The sequence below is a fragment of the Schistocerca americana genome, chromosome 2, assembly GCF_021461395.2.
Source record: "Schistocerca americana isolate TAMUIC-IGC-003095 chromosome 2, iqSchAmer2.1, whole genome shotgun sequence".
NCBI classification, from domain to species: domain Eukaryota; kingdom Metazoa; phylum Arthropoda; class Insecta; order Orthoptera; family Acrididae; genus Schistocerca; species Schistocerca americana.
Genome location: NC_060120.1, coordinates 636,326,665 through 636,339,942, shown reverse-complemented (window position 1 = coordinate 636,339,942; position 13,278 = coordinate 636,326,665). Strand labels below are relative to the sequence as shown.

At 37.9% G+C, this 13,278-nt stretch overlaps 1 protein-coding gene across 4 annotated transcripts in view; it reads left to right on the top strand.

The window, feature by feature from the left end:
• Positions 1–13,278, top strand: part of LOC124596547 (alanine--tRNA ligase, cytoplasmic) — a 186,340-nt gene that overhangs the window by 159,869 nt on the left and 13,193 nt on the right. For all 4 annotated transcript variants that reach the window (XM_047135725.1, XM_047135726.1, XM_047135728.1 and 1 more), the window contains exons 17-18: positions 9,298–9,468; positions 9,548–9,661. In XM_047135725.1, the coding sequence (XP_046991681.1) occupies positions 9,298–9,468; positions 9,548–9,661 (285 nt within the window). The remainder of the gene's footprint in view (positions 1–9,297; positions 9,469–9,547; positions 9,662–13,278) is intronic.

Below are 13,278 nucleotides of genomic sequence, written 5' to 3'. Positions count from 1 at the left end.
ATTTCCATTATTCCATCTCATGTCCAGTACTCTTGCTCCAGCTGCTGCACTTTCCTGTGGGAACCTAGCCAATCCTGTGCAGTAACTGAAAGGAAAGCAGCATTAACAAGATTCTGCAGTCTTTCCTTTGATATGTCACCAGTGACGTTGTTCTCCCTGAACCTGCATTTTATTTTGGCTCACGCCAGTTTTGTCGGATTTAGATTGCAGTTGTAGGGCGGTAAACAGACTATTTTTTGGCCTCTGCTCTCGGTGATTTTATCCACAATGTACACTTTCACTGCTAGTTTGTTTTCCTTTCTAGGCAACAGTTCAGTCATTCTGATTGAGTTGTTGCAGTTTATTTGGCAGTCTCGCAACCACTCTAAAATCATTAACCTGCAGTCACATTTATTAGGCATTCTGTCAAACTTCCTGCCGTGGTATGGTGCATTATCATAAAATCACTGAATTTGGTGGAACATAGGAACCACCATATCTGCAACCCCCCCACCCCCCCCCCCCCCCCCCACCACACACACACACACACACACACACACACACACACACACACACACACACACACACACCTGTCAACATTCAGTAATTTCATCAATTTCAAGAAATTCGCAAGTTAATGAAAACAGTTTCTTGCATGAAGCTCTGATAAACTAAAACTTTGTACCAGAGTGGGTTCCCAGGTTCGAGTCCCGGTCTGGCACACAGTTTTAATTTTTCAGGAAGTTTCAGATCAGCACATACTCTGCTGAAAGGTGAAAATTTGTTCCAGTTTCTTGCATCTTGCTGCAAGTACTTGTAAAATTTGTCATTTAATTAGTTTTTCTCAAACTTACAAAAGTTGTTTGAACATCAGTTTCAAATATAAGATTAGCACAAAGGCAAATAGGCTGAAACAAATGTACTACTGGAACCCTTAAGCACAAATAATTGGCACCACCAGTCTAGGAAATGCGAAATGAGTTTACCATTAAATTTGTTTCACCAGCAGCGAAAACATAATGACAATATAGCCATCTTTAAATTTTACATTATTTTTTAATGTTACTTTAAACATAAGTGCTTTACAATTATGTTAAAATCAGTAAATACCGCTTTCAAAATCAAAGAGCAATTAAAAGGCAGTCTCTTGAGATATTGCATCGCATTTTTGTTTTCTATTATTGAATATTTGATTATAGAATAGACAAGAGATGTTCGAAATTTGCATATGACATTCTCAAAGTTTTTAGTATACATGAAATCCTCTGATTTTAGTTAATTGAATAGTGTTTTGTGGTAACATGAATAGGTACTCCTCTAACATTTTTCCTGTTTTTAATTTTTGTGTTTCATCATGATTTTTATTCATTAATAATAATGCAGCATCAGTGAAGGCTGCTTTGGTTTTTAAGAATAACTGCACTTTTGCAGCAAGTACTAGCGGAAATTTGCTGAAATACTCTCTCCCCAGTGACTTGAACGAGTAAACTTGAGTAAGATTTTGTTATAATGTAAACATCTCAGCAAGCACTTACAGAAGTTACGTAGTACTAAACACAAGTCTTCCATAATACTTCGCGTCTTTGGGCAACTTGATGTTTCCAACCCTCAGAAACACACATTTTCTCCACTTCTGGCAGCACTTGCACAATAGTAAAGTTATCGTGGCTAAACAGTAGTACGAAATTTTTATATAAATATGGAGTTGTCATATTCTTACATATAATTTGCGTGATGTCCCTGTTTATTCTCCTTCCTCGTTCTAACAATCGATCTTGTCATCACTAATTCTGCCACAGTTCCTGCCATTGTCAAAACTTATTCTCTGGTTAATTTCTCCAACTCTGCCAGAATCACTGGTTCAGTTATCCCACATTTATTCTCTGGTTAGGCATTATTGTGTGTTTCTTCAATGTGTTTTCCACACTGTTCCAAGAATAAAATTAGAATCGAGCAGCTGCTAAGTGGGAACTATACAACTGGCCCTTAGTAATGTAGCGATTTGGCAAAAATATTGTCAAAATTTCATTTTCTTAGATACACTGAAAAGATTGTATATTACTTTCCTTACCTGTTATTCATGTTAGTCATTTATTTCCACTCTGATCATCTGAATCTATGGATTTTGTTAGTAATTACATCAACACTTGTCATTCACACATGCAACCAACCGAGTAAATAAACAGTGATTGGCAGTCACATGTTTGGGTATATTCGGTTCAGCTCGTGTAGCCCTGTCCCCTTTTGTCTGTGGGGAAAGTTTTTTTTTTTTTTTTTTTATTTCTAGATGTGATGTGGATTCCCCTGGCAGAGACATCAGGTAAACTATGTGCGCATTAAAAAATCATGTTATGGTTCATTCGGACATCAACTTAGATTGTGTTCAGATATGTTCAATAAACAAATGGGAAGTGTTTCAAAATCATATGAACAATAGATAAACAAATGTGCTCTGGATGCTTCCTAGCTTTGTGAAATAAGGTTTTCTCATTCAAGAATGTGAATTTGGTGCCTCCTGAAATTGCCACCCAGGGCAAATATCCAAGATATTCCCTCCCCCCTTTCCCTCCCCTGTATCCCTTATAGATCTGAGCCTGCTGGAGAGCAATGTGTGATGCCTTCAATTACTACCATAGCAGTTATTATCAAATGATATTTCATAAAACCCAAAGATATTATGGTCATATGTAAAGGCTGTTAGTGCCACAAAGCTAGTGTCCAGTCCCTAGCGAATGAGACAGGAACTGAAATTGAAGGTAGCAGAGCAAAAGCTAAAATGCTTATTCCATTTTCAAATGTTTCTTTACATAGGAAAATCTAGGAGAATCTTCCCAGTTTAATTCACATACCACTGAAAAGATGAATGAATAAGTATTAGTGTCAGTGGTGTTGAGAAACAGCTGAAGTCGTTAAAACTGAACAAAGCTCCATGGTCAAATGGAATCCTTTTTAGAGTCTATACTGAGTTTGCGGCACAGTTAGCCCCTCTTCTAGCTATAATATAGTGTAGATCCCTCGAACAAAAACCATGCCCAGTTCTTGGCAAAAAGCACAGGTCACACCCGTCTACAAGAAGTGTAGTAAAAGTGATCCACGAAAGTACCACCCAATATCCGTGTCACCGATTTGTTGTAGAACCTTCTAATATATTCTGAGTTCAAACATAAAAAGGTATCTTGAACAGAATGACCTCCTCCATGCCAACCAACATGAATTCTGAAAAAAATTTTCATGTGGTACTCAACTCGCACTTTTCTCTCTTTATGTATTGAAAGCTTTGGATCAAGGCAATCAGGTAGATGCAGTATTTCTTGACTTCCAAAAAGTATTTTCCTTGGTACTACATCTATGCTTATTGTCAAAAGTATAATCATATGGGGGTATCAAGTGAAATTTGACTGGATTGAGGACTTTTTGGTAGGGTGGGCACAGAATGTTATCATGGATGGAGAGTCGTCGTCAGATATAGAAGTAACTTTAGGTGTGCCCCTGGGAAGTGTTTTAGAACTCTTGCTGTTCATATAGTGTATGAATGATCTTGCAAACAATATTAATAGTAACCTCAGACTTTATGCATATGATGCAGTTATCTGTAATGACATACTATCTGAAAGAAGCTGCATAAATATTCAGTCATATCTCGATAAGATTTCAGAGTGGTGCAAAGGTTGGCAGCTTGCTTAAATGTTCAGAAATGTAAAATTGTGCACTTCATAAAACAAAAAAATGTAGTATCCTGTGGCTATAATATGAATGAGTCGCTGTTGGAATTGGCCAACTCGTACAAATACATGGTTGTAATACTTTGTAGGGATATAAGATGGGTAAAGCAGGTGGTAAACAGTTTATTGGTAGACTATTGGGGGAGTGCAGTCAATCTAAAAAGGAGATTGTGTGACCGGTTCTAGAATTTGCTCAAGTGTATGGGACCCATACCAAATAGGACTAACAGGGGATATTGAATGTATTTAGAGAAGGGCAGCATGAATGGTCACATATTTGTTTGATGTGTGGGAGAGTGTCACAGAGATCCTGATGGAACTAAACTGGAAGGCTCCTGAAGATAGATAGAAATTATCCTGAGAAAATCTGTTAGCAAAGTTTCAAGAAATGGCTTTAAATGATGACTCTAGAAACATACTACAATCCGCTACATGTCGCTCACAAGGGGATAGTGAGGATAGGATTGGAGTTATTACTGAACACACACAGAGGCATTCAAACAAATATTCTTTCCACACTCCATAATTGAATGGAACAGGAAGAAATCCCAATAACTGGCACAGTGGGTCGTACACCTTGCAGAGTACAGATGCAGATGTTGAACTGCCGTATTTTGGGGTTTTCATATTTTTACTGGTGTACTACAAATTTATGACATTTACGTAAGACACCACATAAACACATTAGATGCTAGCCTCAGTCACCCTGAGTGGGGCATCTGATGTTTTTAACACATTTTCAAAAATTGTAGCTTTATAACTGTGATTGAAATAAATTTGTGTGATGTTTAAAATGAAACGGTAAACCTGGTTTATCTTTTCTTAAGAATCTTATTATGAAATATTAATATTAGCAGATACACAAAATGTTGTATTGTACGCATGGTTCTTAGTATAATATGTTCTGAAATACTCAGGCATATAAAGAGATACATTACAATTTGGACTCAACCAGACATTTCCTTTTTGCATATTTTTTCCTTTCTGGTTCTTACTGACATCAGGTTTGGTGTCTCCTCCCGCTCCCCTCCCCCTCAGTGGATGGCATCTTTTTGGCAAAATGTCATCCACTAAGTCTGGTTGGTCGAAGAACTGGAGACGAATTAACCTCTTGAAGTATGTTGCCTTGTGCCTCAAAAGAAATTTGTAACTGTACAAGAAACTGGGGGAGGGTGCACTTTATTCTTTCACTCATATTGTGTGTCCCTTTGTACAGTGTGAATGCATTTGTGATGCTCATCACAAACCAATCAAAGAACAGTTTTCCCACCATCTAAACTGTTCTCTCTTGAAAGAATAATAAACAATAATTTGAAATGATCTATCTTCTCCTACTTCATGAGTATTATAATCCAGGGTTACATCTGGTTTTGCTTAGTTACTGCCTCCACTCATGAGCTCACAGTTACCTCTGTTGCTGAAGTAGTGTAGTATCAAAAACATCTCTAGTCTTCCTCCATTTTAGGCATAGCAGATGTTCTCTTCTCACAAAAAAACATATGTCCTTTATTTATTCTCGGCTTTATAACCACACATTAAGGAAGACCTTTCCTGTTGAACATTAAAGCACCTACTGCTTTTGCCTTACACTGCCGCAAACAACCAAACACAGTAGGTGACATGTAATAGTGATCTAGGTATGTCATGTAATGTTTGTGTAAGTATTTTTCTAATAGTTACAATAGGGGAAAGGCAACCACACCTACAGCAAATTGAAGTGTGGAACACAAAAACACAGATCAGAAAACAGAATTCACACTGGCTTTTTGGGCACTAGCTCTTTTACCAGCAATGGTACACACATTCACACACACAACTACAAAGACACCCAAATGAACATTAGTCCTGCTGTGTGCTTTTGGGTGTCTGCTTGATTGTTTGTGTAAATGTGTGTACTATTGCTGCAAAAAGAGTTAGTATTCAAAAGCTAGTGTGAGTGCTCCTTCCTGTAATACGTATCTGTGCTGTACACATTGATCCGCTATAAGTGACTGGTTGCCTTTCCCTTATTTTACGCGTTGCTCCTTTCAGTAATTTCCACTGTTGTTATAGTTTTTTATAGGCTATTAAAAAGTGCCATACCGCCATGCTCCTGGTCCCCGCCATGCTCCTGTGCCCCTTTCCCAGCACACGCACCTCCAACCTAAGTACACATCCAGTTGAAACATCAGTAGCAAACAGTAGCTTTGTGCCATACTTGTGTAATTTGCTTTTCAGTAAACATTAGTATGTATTTGTCCTTGAAATGCATCAACTGACAAATATTCATAGGAAAAAAATAATGAGGGGGAGACTTTATTCTCAAGGGAAAAAAAGGATTAATTTTGAACAGTGGGTCACAATTAGGCTGATTGTCAGGAATGCAATTTTCATTGTTGAAATGCAACTTCAACAAAATTGCTTTGAATCTATTGTGGCTCATAACTGTTGTATCAGACTAACTATGAAAAATGGTACTTTTGACCAATAATCATTGTTTTTCGGCTTCCTCAAAACACACATGTGAAGGCACAGTTGGCCACCAATGTATTTTGCCTTCTGTGCATGACTATTATTGAATCAGCATACCAGGTAGTCTCATTTTATATTGTTTTTGTTATTTCATCTTTTGTCTAGAGTCTCTTTGACAGTAATTCTTTAATTACTTACCTGAACATTCACACAGCAATTTGGATCAGTAGTGGAATTGTCAACTCTGTCAGAACTGGAATCGTAGATTTCTTCTTTCAGAAAATTGAAAACATCACTGTCATTGACATTGGCATGGCAAAACTACGTAGAACTCGAGCAGTGGGCCAACAAAGATACAAGCAGCCGATGAAAGCAGTATGGTACTCACCTCAGACTGGCAACATACAAAACTCAAATCAGAATCGGAAGACTATGCAGTAGCACAGTGCAGATCTTATCCCTTGTGCAAACTACATTGTTACAGCGGGGGACAGGAACGCGAATGACAGCTCACACAGTGTGAGCAAAACTTTTCCACTGTCTGCCTAACTAAATGCCACTGCCCATCCCTACTCAGGCTCTGTCCACAGTGTATTAAGAGATCTCTCATAATTGTATCATTTTCGATATGGTTTGTTGTGTTAAAGTGTTGATAAATGTGACATTGGTGAGCAAAACTGTTACTGGAATGGAGCTCTTTGGAAGTAGTACCTTGTTAGTTATGCAAGAAACGAGCTCTCATTTAGGATAATATATGAGCACCAAACTTGAGGAGGAGGTCAAAATACAGTTTCAGGAGTCAGTGACTTTCAGTTCCTATTTGCACTGCCACCCTCACATTTACTACATTTTTAAATGGGAATGAGGAAAATACCAAATTTTGTAAAAACCCACCAATTGCACATTGTGTCACTTAATACCACCTTTTTCACATTATCATTCACACAAAATTTTTCTCCTCCCTAATGATGAGATTTTGACCCAAATGGCTCTACTTAATATTTAAGACTACAGTGTGAATATTGTGATGAAGCGAAAATCAATATTATGAATGTCTACAACTTTGCTTCTGCCATTTTGCATTAGACAGCAGTAGCGGCAAGTGCGGTTCGGGTGGTTGGTCATAGGTGTAATACAATAAACTTAGGCATCTGTAAACATAATGCCATAAAAATATTAGTTTGTTTATGATTACATCATAAGGTTATTCTCGATTAAGTACGTCAACTTACTTACCCATTCCTTGCCATTTGCGTGAAGTTCCAATTTTCTGCTTTAACACGAAGAAATCTGTGGCTCTTAAAATGCTGAGTAAGACCAATGGTGAGGGAACTGTTAGTGGAAGAACGTGCAGAGAATGTTTTCAACGCCTTAAGAATGATGATTTTTTATGTTGAAGACTGACATGGCGGTGGAAGACAGAACATTTTCATAGCTACTGAAACAGGTGAAGCCAGTCCAGGACATCATTATCGAAAGCAATTGATGCATTCGAGCCCAGCACTGAAACATAAATGGCCACAGTACAGCAATAGACACATAAAGGTAATTTTGCAGCAGGTCAGTGCTCGAACCCATGTCGCAAAACCCATCAAAATATACATGGAAACGTTGAAATGAAAAGTCCTGTCCCTCCTGCCGTATTCTCATAGTTGCTCTCTCTGTCTACCACCTTTTTCGATCAGTAGCATGCAGTCTGGCCGACCAGCACTTGCAATCATATGAACAAGTGCAAAATTGAATTGATTCATGGATCTCCACAAAAGACACCCAGTTCTTCCGCCAAGGGATTCGTATGCTATCCAAATGATGTGAGAATGTAATGGCCAGCGATGGGCAATACTATGAATCATAATTTTTTTGTAACTTTTTCACAATAACGCCCCGAACTGTGAGAAAAAAAACGCCTGAAGCAAAGTTGTAGACCTAGTATTAATTTCACTAGTGTGTTTGTTTGTGTGTGTGTGTGTGTGTGTGTGTGTGTGTGTGTGTGTGTGTGTGTGTGTGTGTGTGTGTCACTAATCATTTAATTATAATCTGTTGATAGTTATTTTAATAAGCCCATTTCCTGTTACCTTCCAATCCATATCACTTAGCTCGCAGTCTCTTATGACCTCATTATACGTAATACATGAAATTTTACATAAATAAAAAGTGTATATTAAAGACAATGTAAAAATATGAAGTAAATACAGTGTTAAAGTCCAAAAATTTGATATACATACATTAATAAAATGAAGTCCTGATACTACAATGTCAGTAATAAAAAGTGTGAGTGAAGCAAACTGTACAGTACTAGCTCAGTAGAATAAAAACTGAAAAATTACCTCCTGTGTACAGTGAGCTGTTATCTCCAGTCATGTCATTGTTGAAACCCATCCAGAACATTCCATTATTCCAATAGACATCATGGTTTCATTTACAAGTTCTCAGGCTATCAGTTAAATTGCAGTTTTGAGAGAACCATATGAAAGTTAATCTGTTTGGAAATAATATAAATAGCACCTGTGAAGTCTGTGAAATTCCTCCATATTAATTCTAATGAAAAAGTTCTTTTTTTTCCCTCCCCTTATATCCTGTGTTTTTGGTTGCCATTAAGTTTTAAGTTGTCAACACATTTAGTTATATGTAAATTTTATTATGTACTGATTCTGCTTGTATAATACTCAACAGAAAATGTATTAGTTATTAATATAGCTAAAATACATTAAAAATACTATCCCGTCATGATTATTTCATGAACTGTTTGTCAGAAACTGCCAATTAAATCTGATAGAAGTAGTTTTTGATGTTGTTAAAAATTGTCAGCTGACAAAAACATTTTCGATATCTGTGCAGAATTTCAGATGTAAGCAGCTGTTAGCAGCTCCAGCTTCTATATTCTGTGGTGTTAGAATAGTATCATTTCAAAACAGTTGAATTGAAAATGATGAATACAGCTCTGACTCCTGCTTGAGGCTGCCACTTGGTTTGAGCAGAAGTTCTTTTGTGTTGAATCAGTTGTCTCCTGGAACAAAATTTCAGTTAAGAAATTAAGTATGATATTGTAGTATTATTATAAACAATTGCCGCGTGAAAAAAATTGTCTTGGCACTCTGTCCTGCATCTGAATACACAAGAATTCAGTATCTTTGTATTGTTTCAGGAGGAAATGAGGATGTCTTTGAAAACCATGAAAAAACAAGTGGATGACAAAGAACGTGCAGGCAAAGCTGCTGTTTCATCCAGTGTCGTGGAAGCAGTAAAATCAATGCTGCTGGCACAGCCTGACAGGCAATTCATTGTGTGTGAACTGAAAGCTCTCTCTAACACAAAGGTTGGTATATAGTTGACATTGAAAAATGGTAACAATTTACACAAAGAATTTGTAACATATTGATTATATTTATTTTCAGGCTTTAGATTCAGCCCTAAAGCAAGTTAAGTTGTCATCTCCCGAAACAGCAGCAATGTTTTTTAGTGTGGATTCTGATGCAAAGAAAATAGTATGTCTGAGTGCTGTGCCTAAGGTAATATACCAACTCTTAAAAAAAGAATACATTGTTTAAAATCATGAGACAAATTATTGCTTTGGACGATTTTTAAAACAAGTCTTTCAGATGATATTTACAGATCATTGCTAAGTGACTGCTGACATTACATTGCAAATAGAGGAAATAAGAATCCCTTTGTGTACCTTAAACTACATATAGCAGAACTAAATGTGTATTTGTTAATATATGATTTTGTCACTGTTCAGCAAACCACTTTCAAAAGAACTTTTGGCACTGCTGTAAATTGCTTTACCTCCTTGGGTTTCTGCATGTAAAAACCACAGTATACATCTACACCGAGGTCAGAAAAGTCCAGGTATAGTGATATGCACATAAGCAGATAGCAGTGGTATTGCTTACACCAGGTATAAAAGGGCAGTGCATTGGTGGAGCTGATATTTGTACTCAGGTGATTCATGTGAAAAGGTGTCAGGCATGATTATGGCTGCACGGCGGGAGTTAAGACTTTTAACGCAGAATGCTAGTTGCAGCTAGACACATTGAACATACCATTTCAGAAATATGTAGGGAATTAAATATTCCAGGATACGTTGTCTCAAGAGTGTGCCAAGAATACAAAATTTCAGGCATTGCTTCACACCACAGACAATGCACTGGCCGGCAAACTTCACTTAATGACTGAGAGCAGCAGCATTTGTGTAGAATTGTCAGTGCTAACAGACAAGTATGTAACACTGCTTGAAATAACCACTGAAATCAATGTGGGACATACGACAAATGTATCCGTTAGGACAGTGCTTTGAAATCTGGCGTTAACAGGCTATAACAATAGACAACCGACACGAGTGCCTTTCCTAAAAGCACAGCATCGCCTGCAATTGGAACCTAGATGAGTCTCGTCAGACGAGTCCTGATTTCAGTTGGTAAGAGTTGATGGTAGGGTTAGAGGGTGGTCCAGACCCCATGAAGTCATGTACCCAAATTGTCAACAAGACACTATGCAAGTTGGTGGTGGCTCCATAATTGTGTGAGCTGTCCACATGAAATGGATTGGGTCATTGAGTGGAAATTGGTATGTTCAACTACTTGGGGAAACCATTTGCAGCCAGTCATGGACTTCATGTTCCCAAACAATGATGGAAATTTTATGGAAAACAATACAGCATATTACCAGGCCACAGTTGTATGGAATTGGTTTGAAGAACATTCTGGACAGTTCAAGCGAATGATTTGGCCACCCAGATCACCTGATATGAATCCCATTGAACATTTATGGGATGTAATAGAGAGTCAGTTGATACACAAAATTCTGCACCAGCGACATTTTCACAATTATGGACGGCTCTAGAGATAACTTGGCTCAATATTTCTACAGGGTATTCAGACAACTTGTTGATTCCATGCTATGCTGAGTTACTGTAAAAGATTTATGAACTGCATTTTTAAGAAGCATCCTCTGTAATAAATGTGTGAGCATAGCTAATCCAATAACATATTGTAATGTTGTTTCTTTTACATGGTGAACAAATACTTGTACCAAGTGATTTTTCTCGGTGGGGTCATCTAAACACTTTGATCTTGTTAAGTGTCACTCTATACACATCTTATAATTTTGCCAACTATTGTCATAATAATGAGGATCAAATAATTCAAGTGCCAATTTCTCATTTGTAGTAGGTGATCATTATTTCTTTCTGAACTTTTCTTGAAAGTCTTTCTACAAATTGAATTCTTCTAAGTGTGCTCTTCACCATTCAGCAGAATCCTGTTCCAAATAACTGAAAACAAATCTAACAATGGAAAATCCAGGATGGAATAATGACTATATTATGAAAAGGATAGATTGCTACTCACCATATAGTGGAGATGTTCAGTCACAAACAGGCATAAGAAAAAGACTGCTGCACAAGCAAGCTTTCAGCCAAAAGGCCTTCTTTTGAATTAGGCAAAACACACACAGAACTTGTGCACATCTGACCACTGTCTCTGGCTGCCGAGGCAATCTATCCTTTTTATAACATTGAAAACAAATCTACCTTTTAAGTGACACCCTAACTCTCTAGAAGTTCTCATAAAAAAGTTGGATGGACACCCACTTCATATTTAAGTTCTAATTCTATTAGAATTTTGCGATTCTCACAGAGGTTTTCTTTTCACGTACCCTTCAATCCTTACTGGCTCTGCCCATTATTTTTTGAATTCTGCCTTTGTTTTCTAGTGGTCTGACTCACCACAGCACTCCTCAAACACCCCACAAGTAGTGCGGTTTCCAAAATGCTTGTGCCTAGCCTCTGGGTCATCACAGTCTGCCCTCATTCAAACACAGATAGATTGTCCACCTTCTGCCGACAGCACGCTCACTGATGCTATGTGCGCGTGTCTGACTAGCAGTCATTCCCTGCCAGGTGACGTTGCTATCGCCTGGACAGTTTTGTGTCAGTAGTAGGTCGGTGGTCCTAATGTTCTGGCTAATTAGTGTAGTTACTTCCAGTACTCTTTAATTTCCTCATATATTTTTCACTTTTAACTACTCTTTATTGTCTATATTGCAACTTCTTCCAAAATTCAAAATCTTGAGTAACTTCAAAGAATAAATTGTTATCACTTCTGCTTCTGCTTCTTCTTTAGATATAAGTTTATTTAATTCAAACAGTGGAAAAAGCCAGGATGGAATAATGACAATATTATGAAAAGGATAGGTTGCTACTTGCCATATAGTGAAGATGTTGAGCCACAGAAGGGCACAACGAAAGACTGCTCAAAAGATATCCTTCTGAAGAGACCACGCACAAACGCGCATGCAGGCACAACTCACGCACACATCACCTCTATCTCAGGCTGCCAAGACCAGACACAAGTCAAGTCTGGCCTCGGCAGTCGGAGACAATGGTCGTATGTGTGAGATTTCAAAAATAAACATTTGCATTTGACTTTGGGTATATTTGTTTATACTTCAGACATCAACAGCTTGCACAAATATGACATTTCGATGTTTCAAGCTTCCCGGGTTCGATTCCCGGCGGGGTCAGGGATTTTCTCTGCCTCGTGATGGCTGGGTGTTGTGTGATGTCCTTAGGTTAGTTAGGTTTAAGTAGTTCTAAGTTCTAGGGGACTGATGACCATTGATGTTAAGTCCCATAGTGCTCAGAGCCATTTTGATGTTTCAAGCCATAATAAATTTCTCACTCACTGTCCCTCTAGCTTCCTTTTGATTACATATGTTTACTATGACGCATTTTCTTAGGAAGTCTGCACATCTCCAAGATGGGAGATTGCTGCATCCAAACGGGTATTTCATCTCGCTAAATTCCCACAACTGCCATCCCATGTTTAAAATGCAGACCATCCCTCAGTATGGCTTTCCATGTGCACAATAAAAAAAGACAATACACAATGACAATATTACAGAAAAAGTAGATTGCTACTCAGCTTATAGAAGAGATGTTGAGTCACATACAAGTGCAACAAAAGAGTGATAAACATGTGAGCTTTCGGCCAAAAGGCCATCTTATAAAGTAGACAACATACACACATTTACCCAAGCACATCTTGTACACCAAAGACCACTGTCTCAGCCAGAGACCCTTTCTGACTGGCATAGACAGTGGTCATGTGTATGTGAGTTGTGCTTG